This window comes from Rhinolophus sinicus, chromosome 5, assembly GCF_057876585.1.
Source record: "Rhinolophus sinicus isolate RSI-liver-muscle chromosome 5, RSI-T2T, whole genome shotgun sequence".
Taxonomy (NCBI): Eukaryota; Metazoa; Chordata; class Mammalia; order Chiroptera; family Rhinolophidae; genus Rhinolophus; species Rhinolophus sinicus.
The window spans coordinates 41,322,795-41,338,562 of NC_142505.1; the positions used below are offsets into that span (position 1 = coordinate 41,322,795).

General features: G+C 38.4%; 1 protein-coding gene across 5 annotated transcripts in view; it reads left to right on the forward strand.

Moving 5' to 3' along the window:
• The window catches only part of RAF1 (Raf-1 proto-oncogene, serine/threonine kinase), a 61,339-nt gene that overhangs the window by 34,447 nt on the left and 11,124 nt on the right, over nucleotides 1–15,768 (forward strand). The window contains exons 1-11 of one of the 5 annotated variants that reach the window (XM_074312965.2): nucleotides 294–415; nucleotides 1,757–1,989; nucleotides 5,558–5,670; nucleotides 7,668–7,770; nucleotides 8,068–8,225; nucleotides 9,478–9,576; nucleotides 11,380–11,533; nucleotides 12,182–12,241; nucleotides 14,680–14,707; nucleotides 14,815–14,942; nucleotides 15,286–15,403. In XM_074312965.2, coding sequence (XP_074169066.1) covers nucleotides 1,783–1,989; nucleotides 5,558–5,670; nucleotides 7,668–7,770; nucleotides 8,068–8,225; nucleotides 9,478–9,576; nucleotides 11,380–11,533; nucleotides 12,182–12,241; nucleotides 14,680–14,707; nucleotides 14,815–14,942; nucleotides 15,286–15,403 — 1,168 coding nt within the window. In that variant the 5' untranslated portion in view covers nucleotides 294–415; nucleotides 1,757–1,782. Of the gene's footprint in view, nucleotides 1–293; nucleotides 416–1,756; nucleotides 1,990–5,557; nucleotides 5,671–7,667; nucleotides 7,771–8,067; nucleotides 8,226–9,477; nucleotides 9,577–11,379; nucleotides 11,534–12,181; nucleotides 12,242–14,679; nucleotides 14,708–14,814; nucleotides 14,943–15,285; nucleotides 15,404–15,768 lie in introns of those variants that run through there. The other 4 variants (XM_074312964.2, XM_074312966.2, XM_074312968.2 and 1 more) reach the window with 4 other exon arrangements.

Consider the following 15,768-nt stretch of genomic DNA (forward strand, 5'->3'; position numbering starts at 1 on the left):
TGCTGAAATAATCACTAATACTTGTTCTAGATTTTCTCACCTTTTTATAATTCTAGATATTCCTCTTTCTAGATTAATATAAAAAGGTTCAAACTATGTCTTTCAGTTTTGTTTATGTTGCACAGCCTTTTCCATCTTGTTCACCCAAATCTGCTTCATTTATCACGGATATTAACATTTAGGACTCTGGGGTGAGGTATCTGGTCTTTTTTTCAAGTTTTCAAGGATATAAACAATGCTGTAAACTTGTATCTTTATACACTGCCTTATATTTCTGTAGGGTACATTCCTAGAGAGAATCGAAGTGATGGACCATCAATCTTTAAGAACATTTCAAAATTTTAATAGTTATTACCATATTCTCCTTCAAAAAAGTTGTGCCAAGACCGAGAGTAATGCCATGTTGTGATCTTGAGTAAGTTTTTAAACCTTTGGTTTCCTCAGTTGTCTGCTAAGAATAGTTAATATCTGTCATCCCCTCTTGATTCAGGCATGTGATGTGAGAAAGAGCTTTGCATATAATGGGTATTCAGACAGAAGCTTCTGGTTGAAAACAAGAGGTTTGAATTAAATGGTCTTTAATTCTAGGCCATTTCAGTTGTGACTGAGTGATTTCAAGTGTTAGTATTGTATATGAAAAGGTAAGGGCTCTGGAGTCAAAGTTGAAGGTTTTGAATCTCAGCTATGACACTTAAAGCTGTGTGAGAATTTTCTCAACTGTAAAGTGGGGATGTAATTCCTGCCTAGAGTATCATCATTCTGAGGATTAGCTTGGATAATGAGTGGGATGTATATAGTCTATACGGCCTCATAATAGTAGCACCCAGAAAATGGTAGCTGTTGTTAATAAGACAAGTTTCTAAAAGGTGGGATTTCCTGTCAACTTCACCCTTTTCTAAAGGAGGAAACAAATCTCTCACGTCTGCATGGTTGCTAAGTTCCAGGCACTGCCAGGGCACTGTGTGTCCTCACTGCAGACGGTCTGACTTACTGTCATTGTGTGACTATCTATGGACTTCTACTGCAGTTTTCTTGTTGCCCAATTAAAAACATTGGGTTATTTTTGGTTATGTGACTGTCTCTGCTCACTTCTGTTTATAAGCTTTGTTTTTGCACTCTGAACTCTGGTGGAAAGTTCATGGACTTTAAATTTAAACAGATATAGAATCTGGTTATTTTGCCTATCACTTTGGTGTTCGTAGGCAAATAGTATGGTTTTTCTGTGCCTTATTTGTTTAAAAAATGAAGGGTGGATGAAGGGATTTAAAATCTTTGGAGTCTTAAATTAAATGAGATAATTTATATATAAAGTGCCTAATACAGGTCCTAGAAGTACTAATTTCTTTTCCTTGAAGGCAGAAGACTGGCTTATGCTTTTAAAAAAAATTCTCATAGTACAAACATGTGAACTCATACTCAAGGGTAGTTGCTCATACTTGATATACAATAATCAAAGAAGAGAAATTCAGTTGAAAAAGTATTAGACTAAAAGTCAGGAGACCTGGGCTCATGTGACAGGTTGGTTTTTAACTGATGATATAACCCTTGATCTCCAGTCCCCACTTTGCTAATTTTTCAGTTGTCTATGAAATATTTTATGAAAATATACTAATATAGAAGTTTTCTGATTATTTAAGCAGAAGGTATCACATGTAAGAATGCCCACATACCACTATTTTCACAATTTATATCTTGTGTTGTTAATTGCATTTGTTTTAGAATTATAATTATTTGTCTTCTTTTTTTTTTAACCCAGATTTAAGTATTGCATCAGCTGCATCAATGGAGCACATACAGGGGGCTTGGAAGACGATCAGCAATGGTTTTGGACTCAAAGACGCAGTGTTTGATGGCCCCAGCTGCATTTCCCCCACGATAGTTCAGCAGTTTGGCTATCAGCGTCGGGCGTCAGATGATGGCAAACTTACGGACTCTTCTAAGACAAGCAATACTATCCGGGTTTTCTTGCCAAACAAGCAAAGAACCGTGGTATGTGAACATTCCTCTCAGAAAATTGAGCTTTCCACCTGCCTATAGGAAAACATTATGGGTCATGTCGTCCACCTTATAAACGGAAAATATTCACTGTCACTTAGAGTCTTTATTAATTGGCTTTCCAATTGCAGATTTTATTGCTTTATATTGCTGTGTTCCTTCCACACTCTCTATTCCCCCCACACCCTTTGGCCTTCTATTATTACTCTTGCCTGGAATGTCTTCTGCCACTTGATCCAAACAAATAGTACATTCTTATGGGGATATATTTCAAAGACTTTTTTTTTTAAACTCTCTTAGACCTTTCTAGTGAATTTAAAGAAATTACTAATAAAATTTTTTTTTCTTCTAAATATTAAAGTAAATGTTCACTTAAATTTTGGGGGGTAATGATAATCAAGTACTTAGAAGGAAATAAAATTACCCACAAAAAATTGTTTTGTTAAATTTCATAGGCCCCGAGCAAGACTGGAGGTAGCTTAGAAATCACAGCGTCTTCCTCTTTTCCAGGACACTGGCACTGGCCAGTTATTCCTGCAGAGGTTAGTTTTGTGGTACCAGTGACAGATTCGTAGTGGCATCATAGTAGGACACTGCCACTGTTTTCTGACACAAAACCCCAACTTTTCTAAGAAAGTACTGCTCAAAAATGTTTCCTGCTATCCTGGGAGAAAAAACCCCATCTGGTTAGAACAGAAAAGTGAAGTTGTGCTAATTTTGCTTGGTGGGACATTTCAGAAAACCTTAGTTCAAAACTTCCACACCTTCTCCTTTCCCACCCTCTATTCTTTGTGTAAAATCAGTGCTTTGTGTTTATTCTTTGTACCTAGGTGAGGGAATGTTCTGAGATTGGGAAGTCCAGGCCACAGTTTTCTCAGTTTGTTTTTAACAGTTCCACTCTCCTCAGTTTACTAATAAATTCCTTTATACTTTTTTTTTGTGAACTGAAAAGCCTCCCAGTTATAGTATTTGTACATTTAGGTACATTTATATTGAAGGCAAAACTCAAAAGCCATTTCAAGTTTGAGTAAATTTATTTTTATTTCCTTTCCTAAAAATGAAAGTTTAATGGCTGGCAAAACAAATAGTAATAATCTCCTTATAGTTCAATGTGATCTTTCATTTGCAAAGTGATCTTTGCCTCCTATTTCGCATTCATTGTCTAACCTTGATGGAAAGCCCAGGTGGGCAGTGTGAATGTGACGGGACGCTGAGGACCGTCTGGTGTTGCTCTGCGTGCTCTGCGGCTCTTGACCTCCATGCACCACCAGTCTGTCTGGGAGATGGGGAGACTTAGTTTGGCATAGTATGGACCTGTAAGACAACCAGGCCCAAATCTAAATCCCTATATGGCCTTTTATTAGCTATGTCATCTAGACACGATACATACTATTTTGAGCCTGTTTCCTGATCTTTATGAAATGAGGCTTACGCTGAATACAGTGGCTAGTTCAGAAGTAAAATGGTAGAGCTGGACCATCTATCTCTGGAAGAACCAGCTTCTTTCACTAGGCACCCAGCTTCAGGGGAGCCCGGAAGGGGAAAGGAGTCACTTGCTGGCCAGCACCATCAGTCAGCTGTTTCTAATCATCCCTAGGTTGCTTTACTGCTGGAACACAAAATAACTCTCATCATTACTTGGGGCTCCAGAAATTAGTCGGATTTAGCTGATTTCAACATGTATCCATGGGGAGTTGTAGAGAGGAGAATGACAGAGAGGATGTATATCTGATTTAAATAAGTTTAGAAGCAGTAATTAGTAGTTGCTTAGTTTTTGAATTTTTCTTGTCATTGGTTTTGTAAACATACGTGTCTCTTTAACTGCTGCTGTTGCAGCCGCTGCTTCCTCTCTTCTCCTCCTCCTTCCTACCACCACTGCTGCTGCTACTACTGTTGGATGAGTGATTAGACTGTCACTAAACACCATTGTTTATCATTAGAATCATCTCAAAGGCAGGTTAAAATACAGATTTCTGGATTTCATTCAAGGTTAACTGAATCAGAATCCTTGAATGTGTTGGAGGGGAGCGGTTGGGACTCTGCATTTCACGAGCCCCTTGGGTGATTCCAATGGCAGCCACATTTGAGAACCCCACTAGAGTAGAGGATATTTAAAGAACTGTCTAGCTCTTGGAGTCTGTTACTTTTAATGAAGGTTAATGATATAACACAGATATCACTTTACAGTTTTCAAAGCACTACTGCGCAGTGTGTGATACAGGTCATGATACTGTTAGTATGTGTTTGTTTCTCTTTGTTCTCATTCTTGCTGTCTTCATAGTTCAGATCATTATACGTATATTTCACTTAGTTTTGTTTCTCGAAGGCTGGAAGTTAATGGGATCTTCTAAGAGTATCACTGCATAAGGAACCTTTAAAATAAACTTGTTGTGGAACATTTTAAATGAGTGTTTTAAGATATTTCAAACTTTTAGAATAGATACAAACATTCATTCCCCTCCCTGTGGGAGCTGGGCGGCCACGGTCCGTCAACTGTCACACTTTCACCCAGTGGGTAGCTCCATTGTAGGCAGTTTGCAAGTACTGCAAATTTACATTCTACTCTCCTTGGCCATCCTGACTCGAGTTGCCTTACTTTTGATGAACTGTATAGGCTTTAAAAACAAAATGTATAGGGCTTTTTAGCAAAACTCTTAAGAGCACAGTTGAAATGTGTATACAGCTGGCAGCGTTAGCACCCTGGGCACCCACACTTTCTACTGCCTAGCTTTTGAGGATTAAGTCCAGGGGGATGTGGGGGGCTATATACTGCTAAGGCTATGTGGACTGCTGTGCACATTTGTTAAACTAACAGTGTTGTTGCTCTTACAGCAGGGCACTTCCTATACTTCCTGCTTGCCCTCACGATCGTGAAATGCATGTGAGATGGAATTTTTGTTAGGAAGATCAACTATTTTGTCAAAAATAAGTAGAAATAGAAAGTTTTGATCAGAAAAACTCATGTTTGTTTATAGACCAGACTGGCTTATTTTTCCTTTGGTGGATGTTCATGCTTGCATGTACCTTTCAGTGAGTCAAAAACCAGAGATGTGTAAAGGGAAAGTTAATCTCTCCCAACCACTCTCTCTTGATGTTAACAGCTGGGTCTCTCTCTCTCTCTCTCTCTCTCTCTCTCTCTCTCTCTCTCTCTCTCTCTCTCTCTCTCTCTCTCTCTCTCTCTGACACATACACACACACACACACACACACACACACACACAAACACACACACACTCACACACGTTCTCTGCCCTTTAAATAACCTTACTCTTTGTATTATTCTGAAAACTGTTTTCCCCAATTAACCTATCATAGACCCCGCTCCCCCCAGGTCATTAAGAGTACTATAGTAGGGGCATAATCTGACATACAGATGTTCCATACAAGCACTCACTGCTGGAAATTCTGGTTGTGTGTGTGTATGTGCATGCCACTACAAACCATTCTGTCATAAATCTATTTCTACACACACTCTTATAGACTGGCACATTTATTTCTATGCTCAACTTTTCCAAGCGTTGTGCAGCCTGTGTTGTTCCTCAAGCTGGTCCTTTGTTTCCAGGTCAATGTACGAAATGGAATGAGCTTGCATGACTGCCTTATGAAAGCGCTCAAAGTGAGGGGCCTGCAACCAGAGTGCTGTGCGGTGTTCAGACTTCTCCATGAGCACAAAGGGTAAGGACTCAAAAGTTAGCTCCTCCTTCATATAGTAAACATCCAGTTTCTAAAACATTTACTAGCTTCCTGTAAAATATTGTGTATTTGTACATTCTTGTTTATAAAGAGACAATGCAGAAAAATAAAGTAAGAGCTTGAAATTATTGCTTGAAAACATTGCATTGGAAAATAAAATACATGTTAGGTGTTGATAGTGTTTCCATAGATGGAAACAGTAATGGTATGATGGTTTGTTTCTTGAGCAAAAATTTTTGTCTTTGCTGTTATGAGGTGCACAGAGTAAGTGCTGAGAAAGTATTTGCGTGTGGTTAAAGAATGCTGCTCTCAGATTGATTCTTGTAATTCACTCATCTTTATTCGCTTAATATTTACTGAATCCCTACAGTTTGACAGACACAGGGCTAAGAGACGCAGGAGAATTTCTGCTTTAAGGAAGATCCATAGTTCCATCAATTTCTAATGGCGGTGGCAAAGTAGAGTCTTCTCCTCAAAGGCTAGGCACTGCCCCAGCGTATGAGAGCCATCCATAATTATCCATTGTCTATTACTATCCCCCCTAAAATGTGGGGAAATTACCTTGCCTCTACCTTCATCTTGGAAGATACTAGTTCTGTACTGAGCTTCGGCTTACATCTGTTATGTTTCAAGGAGTCCCCAGTTTGAGAGTACAGCCCAGGGAATGTGTCTCCTCAAAAGGGTGAGTAGGCTAAACCTCTCAGCTTAGCAGGCAATTGTTCAAGGGTAAATCTTTGAAGCAGATGTCAGCTTTATTTGGATATAGCCCCAGGTTGGTCTCCAAACCAGTCTGTAATACTCCTTAAAGATGAGAGATCTCAGCTATGTGAGGACACAATGAGAAGGCAAAGATCTTCAAGCCCGGAAGCGGGCTCTTGCCAGAACCTAACAATGTTGGTGGCACCCTGATCTTAGACTTCCAGCCTCCAGAACTGTGAGACATTAATCTGTTGTTCAAGAAAACAGACGAGAGAGATTCTGAGACAGTGAGGGGCTTGGTCAACTCTCATCCAAGGCTGCATTGTTTTGGAGCTACCCTAGGTTCTTTCTTTGACAGCACCTGAGACTGTTCAGAAAACTGCCTGCCCCCTCTTTCTTCATTAGGGTAAAACAGAACTTTGGAGTGATGGGGTGTCCCAGACCTTGTATAGGGAATTATATTAAGGGGTGGCTTATTTACTGTTGGATGATCGGAGAAATGGCTGAAGTAGTCTTCTGGTAAGCAAAGGGAGAAGTTTGAATGGTGCTATGAATGTGTTCTCTCCCTACCTGAGAATAGTCATCATGTAGGAGTCGGGACTGATTAACTAGACAAGACATGAAAAAGGAGCTGGGCATTAAGTTTTGCTTCAGTGTATCAATTTTTCCGTCCAGTTTAGGCACAGAAAGAGTGGTCTCAGAGTAAATATTAAGACAGTCAAGTCTTCTGTCAATTTATATTTATAGACCCTGCAAACAACTTTACAGATTTGAGCCTATTATTAATAGAAAAGTGCATTTCATTTGTGATTTCTTCCTATTTATGTATTTTGTATTTTCTAGGTTGACTTTCTGCTGTAACAATATTAGTAACCTATTTTAGAGGGTTTTAGGATTTTTATAGGATATTAATGTCACAAAGTCCAATTTATTGCATATTTGCTTCATCATGAGATTGTTATATTTCATTGTTTGAAGAAAACTTTAAGAGCATAAGCTTTGTAGTCCAGCCGACCTGGATTCCAACATAGGCCTTTACACTCACTCTGTGGCCTTGAGTAAATTACCTTCTTAGGGCCCAATTCTCTCATTTTAAAGATGGGGGTAATTATGTCTACCTCATAGATTTGTTGTATGAATTAAATAAGTTAATGTTGTCTAGGATTAGGTTTTATGTTTATATAGCATGAGATAAATGGTAGCTGCTATTATTGGTATTGAACTCTTACCTTGTTTAAATATTTCCCTTTGTATTATATATTTTTTAAAACCTCCTTTAGTAAAAAAGCACGTTTAGATTGGAATACTGATGCTGCCTCATTGATTGGAGAAGAACTTCAAGTAGATTTCCTGGATCATGTTCCCCTCACAACACACAATTTTGTAAGTTGCAGATCTCTTCTCTCTTTGTGGCATGTTGGGTCCTTTGGCCAACAGGAATTTCTCAGATGATAAGCATATATGTTGTTTAAAGTTCTAGTTGTACCATTGTTTTACAGTAAGGCAATTTAAGCTTCATTAGTCACAGATATACTTGAATTTCTAGGTATGAATTTTACAAATGTTGGAAGATGACTCTTCTATGAAACCTCTTGGGGATCATCAAGAAGGAAATTATTTTGTCTTTTGTCGTCTTCCATTTATTCAGCATAATTTACACCTGTGTTTTTGTTGTTCCAGGCTCGGAAGACCTTCCTGAAGCTTGCGTTCTGTGACATGTGTCAGAAGTTCCTGCTAAATGGATTTCGATGTCAAACTTGTGGCTACAAATTTCACGAGCACTGTAGCACCAAAGTACCTACTATGTGTGTGGACTGGAGTAATGTCAGGCAACTCTTGTAAGGAGTCATTCTTTTTTCAAAGAACATAAGGGGGTGGAGAAGTAAACGCTTTTGAGAATGCTTATTATATGTTTGAATGACAAGTCGGGGTTTGGGACTTAATAAATGAATTGTCATGATCCGGAAACCATCTACTTTAGAAACGTGACATTTCTGAAACCAGTTTTAGTGTGGCATGAGTCTCAAATGAGCAGGTAAAACTATTATCTGTCATGTAGAGATCACCATACTGGGATTCATAAGACAACGGGATATGAAAATCAAAGAGACTTTTGTCTTTTCTCTCTTGACTGCTATCTATCAATACTAGTTTGCTAGTACACACAGTCTTCACCTCAAACTGGAAACAGTCTTAAATGATTTGAGTATAAAATGTTACAAAAGACATTTGTATCTTTCAGGAGAGATACCAAAATATATTTCATACAGACAAATACCTTTTAGTAAGGTTTAAATTAAAAGCTGTTTAAGGATATAAAAAGTCAAAGTTGAAGTTTTATCCTTTGTTGAGGGATAAACTAAGGAAGTGTTATCAAACCATGATGTGAACGTCGTCTTTTGTTGTAGAGACATGTTGCTTTTGTGAAGAGACCTCGTGTAGCATAAACGGCACAAGCTTTGGAGTCCAGCAGACATGGGTCAAAATCTCAGTGTTGTCATTAACTAACTGTAACCACCTCTGAAACTTAGTTCACTCATCTGAAAAAGGGGGATTATTACCTTCCTTGCAGTATTCTTGTGAGGATTACCTGAGACAACGTGAAATTGCCGAGTATGAGTGCTCGCTCATCTCATGGAAAGAGGATGCCCAGTTAATATCAGTATCATTTTTCCTCTTATTTATGATGTATGGTGCAGAGTGTGACTTATTCTTCATATTTCAGTCTTTTCATGTATGTATTTCCAAAACAATATTTCAAATAAAGCTCTACATGATTTATGTTATAAAGTGCCCCCCTGTATAACTTTAAAAAACACTATTTTTACACAACCAGGCATTGGACCAGTGTTTCCTAGAAACACATGAAGCGTGTATGTGCATGGGCACGTCCATATTGTTCACATTTTGTAGTCATTCAAACCCAGTCGTTTGGGCTGGTGGTCCCTTTATCCTTGGTATTCTAGAATGGTTGAGGGAAATGTGACTAGGAAAAGTTTAGTTTGAAGAGCTGTTGATTTACAAGACAAGGCAGGCTGACTCAAAAATTACTGCAAGTCTGTAAACTAGTCTTTCTCTGATTTCATTTAGATTGTTTCCAAATTCCACTATTGGTGATAGTGGGGTCCCAGCACTGCCTTCTTTGACAATGCGCCGGATGCGAGAGTCTGTTTCCCGGATGCCTGTTAGGTAAAAATTTTCTTTTAACCTACAGCTTTTCTTTTGGAGAGTTACACTGGGGTGAGTAGGATGGAATCCTGAATACAAAAGACAAGAGTTCCTTTGCATTCTCTCCTCTCCGTGTAAACCCCTTGCTACTTCTGTGGAACTTAATATTAGTGTTAGAGCAAAATGTAGAACTTTCTCTTTGTGGTCCTGTAGTTCTTACATTCTGGAAAGTGACTAACTACAGGTTTCTTTTATTATCATGATATGCCCTTTAATATCATCACATTTTAAAGACCTTGAGATTTTGCCTTCCTCAATATGTAGTGAGATGAGCCTCAGGGAAAGGGTTCCAAAACTATGTGCAGTGATGCAATAAAAATGAAACCCTCAACTTTGAAATGTTATTATGGCCTTGCATTGCTAAAACCATGAGTATTTAATAGACTGCTATGTTAAAAAAAAGGCATCTAATTAGATTTTTAATATAAATATCCTTTTAAATGTACCTGTGAGTTTGAGCATACCTTGTCCTTACTGTTTTCCAGCTTTGAAATCAGTTTTGTTGAGTTCACGTCTTGTTCAGTGTTACACTTGAATTAGGAACCTAAAATAAAATCTACATGTTTGTCCAAAGTCTGACTTTAAATGTATTAGGTTGGTGCAAAATTAATTGCGGGTTTTGCAATTATTAACCTTTTTAACCGCAGTTACTTTTGTACCAACATACTATTACAGGGGACGCCAAAAAAATGTATACACATGACTTGTATTCATCTTTTGTTATTGGTATATAGTATTACAGTTTTTTTCTTTCTTAAAATGTTTATACATGTTTTGGCACGCTCTATATATAATTATATAATATTTAATGGCCTTTGTAGAACTACCATGGAATTGTTAAAGGCAGCATATCTCAGAACAACGAATTTGTATTGAAATGATACATGGATATATATTTGTGTATGACTTTTATTTTTCTTGATAATTTGAAAAGCAAGTCTGACCAACAAATTGTACTTGCTTCTGTGATTTCACAGAAGAAACCACGGCCTCTGAGGGCATAAACATTGCATTACCTGGGAAGGCAATTTTTCAAGGCAATAGAACAATTTCTCTTGGAAAACTAGCCTTTAGAAATGTTACCATTTGAACTCACTTTTATCCCTTAGTTCATGCATTGTGTTACTTAAATCTGAACAAAACATCTTTAGAGCAAATAAGAAAAATGTTATGCTTAGTATGTTGTTCCCAGTTTGGTGGGGGAGTGGCATTGACTCAAAGAGGCCAGTGATTAATTTCACAGTTAGCTATTGCAACCTAAAAACTGAATTCGCATTAATAAACTGTGAGCTGGTTATTGGGGGAGAGGATGCACATGGATAAAATGCTGGCCTTTTTGCAGACATACTCAGCAGGTCTAGCCATCTGTTAAATAATCTTCCTTAAAGTTCTCTGATTTAGTCTCTCAATTGAACTGGGCAACTTCCAGCTTAGTAGGTTGGCAAATACTAATCTGTTCTTCTCAGAGATGGTCTAAACATTTGGAGTATTCGCTAAAGGTGATTTATTAAAAAGAAGATGTGTTCTTTTCATGTGAATTCCAAGCACATACATTATTTCCTTTTCAAAAATTTGCATGCAATAGCACCGAGACAGAAGAAATTTTTTTAAATGGTGCATATTGAAAGAAAGGCACATTTTGTCAGAGGTTGTAATACAAGTAGGATTTGCCCCAGAGTATGTTAATGCTAGGTAGTTGAACAGCTTGACCAGTGGGGAGGCCTGAGTGTCAATCATTAAATTGTCTTTCTCCTCTGTGCCTAGTTCCCAGCACAGATACTCCACACCCCACGCCTTCACATTCAACACCTCCAGCCCCTCCTCTGAAGGTTCCCTCTCCCAGAGGCAGAGGTCGACGTCCACACCTAATGTCCACATGGTCAGCACCACCCTGCCTGTGGACAGCAGGATGATTGAGGTAATAGGGCCCCTTGGGGTGGTGATGGGTATCAGTCAGTTACTCAGGTGGGGGATACCGTTGTGTCAGAGAGTTTTGGGTTTCAAACCTGATGAGGAATATTGCAGCACTTTTTCAGGTCTCTGGACTTTTGGAATTTCTTTTTCTTTTTTTTTTAAATTTATTGGGGCGACAGGAATTTCTTTTTCATCCACTCCATCTTTAGACTGGCTGAATAATCCAGTTGGTATGTATCATTCAAGTGGAGAACTAAAATTTCCTGAAGAAATGTGAACATTTGAACTCATTTTTTCCATGTGAGATTTGAATAGGATTTCAGTGAACTAGTGATTGCAATACATAAAGAGTAGTTTCATTTTGGTGTGGGAAATAAAATAATAATGATGGAGAACTACAAACTCTGAAAGACTTTAAGTGTTTTTATTTAGAAATCAAAGGGTGGAGTCATAGGATTTTAATAAGCAGGTATTTAGGGAGATGTAGAAGTGCCCAAAGCTAGTGTTTTCAAATTGCTTTTTCTTTTCTTGGCCTTTTGGTATGTTCTATTTGTTTGGTTTGCTTTCTAGCTCATCTTTAATAACAACTGAATACACTTAAAATACTTCCTTTGTTCTTTATTCTTCTTTATTTCTCATTGCTTTGGACTAGAATAACAGCCTGAATGCTTCTCCCAGGGCGTGGTCCAGACGATTTTGTTTGAGGGGAAGAGTAGGTATTCTTCTTCATGCCTTTGCTTTCTTGTAAATTAACAGGATTGCTAAGACTGTCAGATAGTAGACTATCAAAAATTAAATAAACACTAAATTAAATTTTGTATTTCTTGTTAGACTTGTTTTCATGGGGGGATAATAGATTATATAGGAGTAAAAAAATATTCTGTATGTGGTATTGCAGATAGGTGAAAAAAGTTTTTCAAGTGTGATTTTTGAGGCCAAGGGCATTAAAAAAAAAAAAATCGTTCCAGCCTAAGACTAACACTAGATTTATTTGGTTGGTACTCACAGCATCGCTATGCTGTTTATACCTTGTTTAGAAACCAAATGTGTCAGTTTGGTTGATGTGCCCTGAAAATCCTTTGTTGAAAGTTTATCAGAGACAACTGTATTGTCTCTACATTAGGAATTGTTCCTTGAAAAACCTCAGGGACACCTGCCACCTCAGGCACAGCTTACCTCACTCGACCCTCAAATCACCTTAGGCATACTTGTTCTACCAACCAGAGGTGGCAGGGATTCAACAGAAATGTTGGCTTCTGAATGTGGGGTCTAAAGTAGTCATTTGCGGGGTGGGAGCACTTGGAATATCACAAGACTATTGTGAGGAGGTCGTGTATGTAAGCTATGAATTTTCATTCTTTTTTTATCATGATTAGCCCTGATAATAATACAGTAACATACCAGTTACTTATCTTATGTGATTTGTTCCTCTCATATTTAGAGGAACTATTAAAAGTGAAAATTCTCAAATTTTTATTATAAAATAATTAGCATTACTGTTATGCTTAATCCTTTCTGTGCTTTAGAGGCAGAGCAAATTTTTGATTATTTTATCACACGATTCAGCATTTTTACAGTACACATTCTTGCTTTGTTTAAGCCATTTGTGTTTCTTTTTAACTGATATTTAGATTCCAAGATGATTGAAATGTTCTAGGATAAATCAATCCAACTGTAGAAATTAGCACAGAATAAAATGTGAGGTATATAACACATACAGGGAAGAAAGTTAATGTTGTGACATTAAGAAAAAAAATCTTAGTGTATGGGAATATAATTCTGGTCCATAAAAATACATTGTGCCATGGTTTGACTAAAAACAAAGAATAGGTTATTTGGATAATAAAGCTATAACTGCTGCATATTCTGTTGAAATTCAGGTTTATTTTTTGGCCAATGTTTTGCCTACTTGGCAGTCATCCTGTCACACTAAAAAGCATACTGATTGCTGTGCTTCCCACCTGCTCTCCCAGACATGGCTAATCAATCCTGGTGGGGCTGGGAGGCTGGATTTTTTAAACACCTCTCGAGGTGATTCCTGAAGACTCGCCAAGTGTGGGAACCCCAGAACCAGACTTTATTGGTAAACTCTGAAGGTGCTTTGGTGGGGCTGCCAAAGGCAGGGAGGGGCAGCTTGGTTTATGGTTTTTATTTTTTTTATCTTGTAAAGATGTCGTGGAGTGGGAGCATTCCAGTAATAGTGGTGTGAGAAAAGTCTCTTGTCTTTACTGTGGTTACACAAAGAAAACAGAGAATAGAACTTCCCAGAAAATTATCCTTTTTGAGAATGTGGGGGCCAAGTGGTTTTATATTTTTACTGTTTATAACTCCAAATGAGGATCTGTAAAATGAGGATTTAGGTCTTGTGGCGGGCCTTGTGATTTAAACTGACCCCCTGGTATGTAATAAATTCTAAAGGTAGCCTTTGACTTCTCACCTGAGTAAAATGAAATGAATTTCAGAGCTTACCCATAAGGTCTCAGGGATATTTTGTAGTAAACTAGCTCAGAGCTGATGTCCATGGTGATGGTTTGTTGTTCTATTTCTGCCACCTACTGGCTGTGTGACCCTGGCCAAGTCCCTTGCCCTGTTCTAATAGGTATTCTCAATCTCAGATGTAGATTTTGGGCTAGGGGATTATGATCCTTCCAGCTTTCCATGATTTTAGGCTCAGATAAAGTAATACAGTCATCGTGCTCACCTGTATCAAATCTAACTTCTGGTCAATGTGCCCTGATAAACTCCTAGAGGAGGAAGAATAGGGTTGTCACTGAATCCCCCGTATACGTTTTTATTTTTTTTGGAGCCTCAGTGGAGCAAGATCCTCAGTCATTGGAAAGGTCTTGGCTGACAGTAACTTTGCTAGCCGTAAAGAGTATCAGTTTGCTGTGTGCGTTGCTTTTTCTGAGATAATGTGGTTTTCGTTGTATATGAAAAATTAATATCATTCCTCCTAATATTTGATAACAATCTTAGAGATATTGGCCACTGACATTTGGTGAGTTTAATCAAAGGATAGAGTGTGTAATTAGACTGTATTTTGGAGGTTTTATAATCTACTTTGTTTCTGCAAATCCTCCTCCCCTTGCCCTTCCCCAGAGAACATCTTTTCTAGTTCAGAAATTGAGCAGCTTTCCTTTTCTGTTTCAGGATGCAATTCGAAGTCACAGTGAATCAGGTACTTGTTCAAAGTCATTTAGCAAATAGTAGTGGGCTTGTTCTCTTTATGCTGTGTATCTTCTGTTTGCTTACCATGTATGGATTCTGTTTGTCTCGTCTGTTAAGCTTCACCTTCAGCCTTGTCCAGCAGCCCCAACAATCTGAGCCCAACGGGCTGGTCACAGCCCAAAACGCCCGTGCCGGCACAGAGAGAGCGGGCACCGGGATCCGGGACCCAGGAAAAGAACAAAATTGTGAGTGTGGCCAACAGTACCTCCTGCAGTTAGGGTTTAATACGAAAAACTTAGCTGGGACATGAGAATACTTCTAATTTTCAGGGGCAGGGGACTCTAATAACATTTAATGAATCACAAATATCAGTGTTGTTTTTGGCATGCTTGCATTAGCAAATGTGCTGGTTCATTGTGACACACCTAAAATGGTATTGTCTCAAAAGACAAAAAATTGGAATTATAGTTAATATGTCTATCGTTAAAAGATACAGGAATGGATGGAATCGATCTTTTTGTTGACACGCTTGTTAAACAGACCTTTCTCATCCTATGGAGTTTATTTAATGATCTCTGCTTGTTTCAGAGGCCTCGTGGACAGAGAGATTCAAGCTATTACTGGGAAATAGAAGCCAGTGAAGTGATGCTCTCCACTCGGATTGGGTCAGGCTCTTTTGGAACTGTTTATAAGGGCAAGTGGCATGGTAAGTTTGGGCCTTGACTTCAGGCGGGATGAGGTCACGTTTCAGTCTAGAGGGGGTCAGGAGCGGGATAAGATTCCTGGAGTCCTGCAGCTCACAGCGGTACTGTCCAGGGATACTTGATTACATCTGAACATTGAACTTAGTATCTCGGTGAAATTTCATAGCATTCTTTTTAGATTCCAGGATACTATAATTGGCATGGTGAGGTTTCTAGGATAATTAGAAATTGGTGAACAGGTTGGGTCCTGTATGTCAGGGTCTCTTCTTATTATAAGATGATCAAATATAGGCTGCACATGGAACATGCTTTGAAGCTTCTTAAATGAGCAAGAGTCTGCTGCTGGGAGGGGAGCATGGATTCTAGA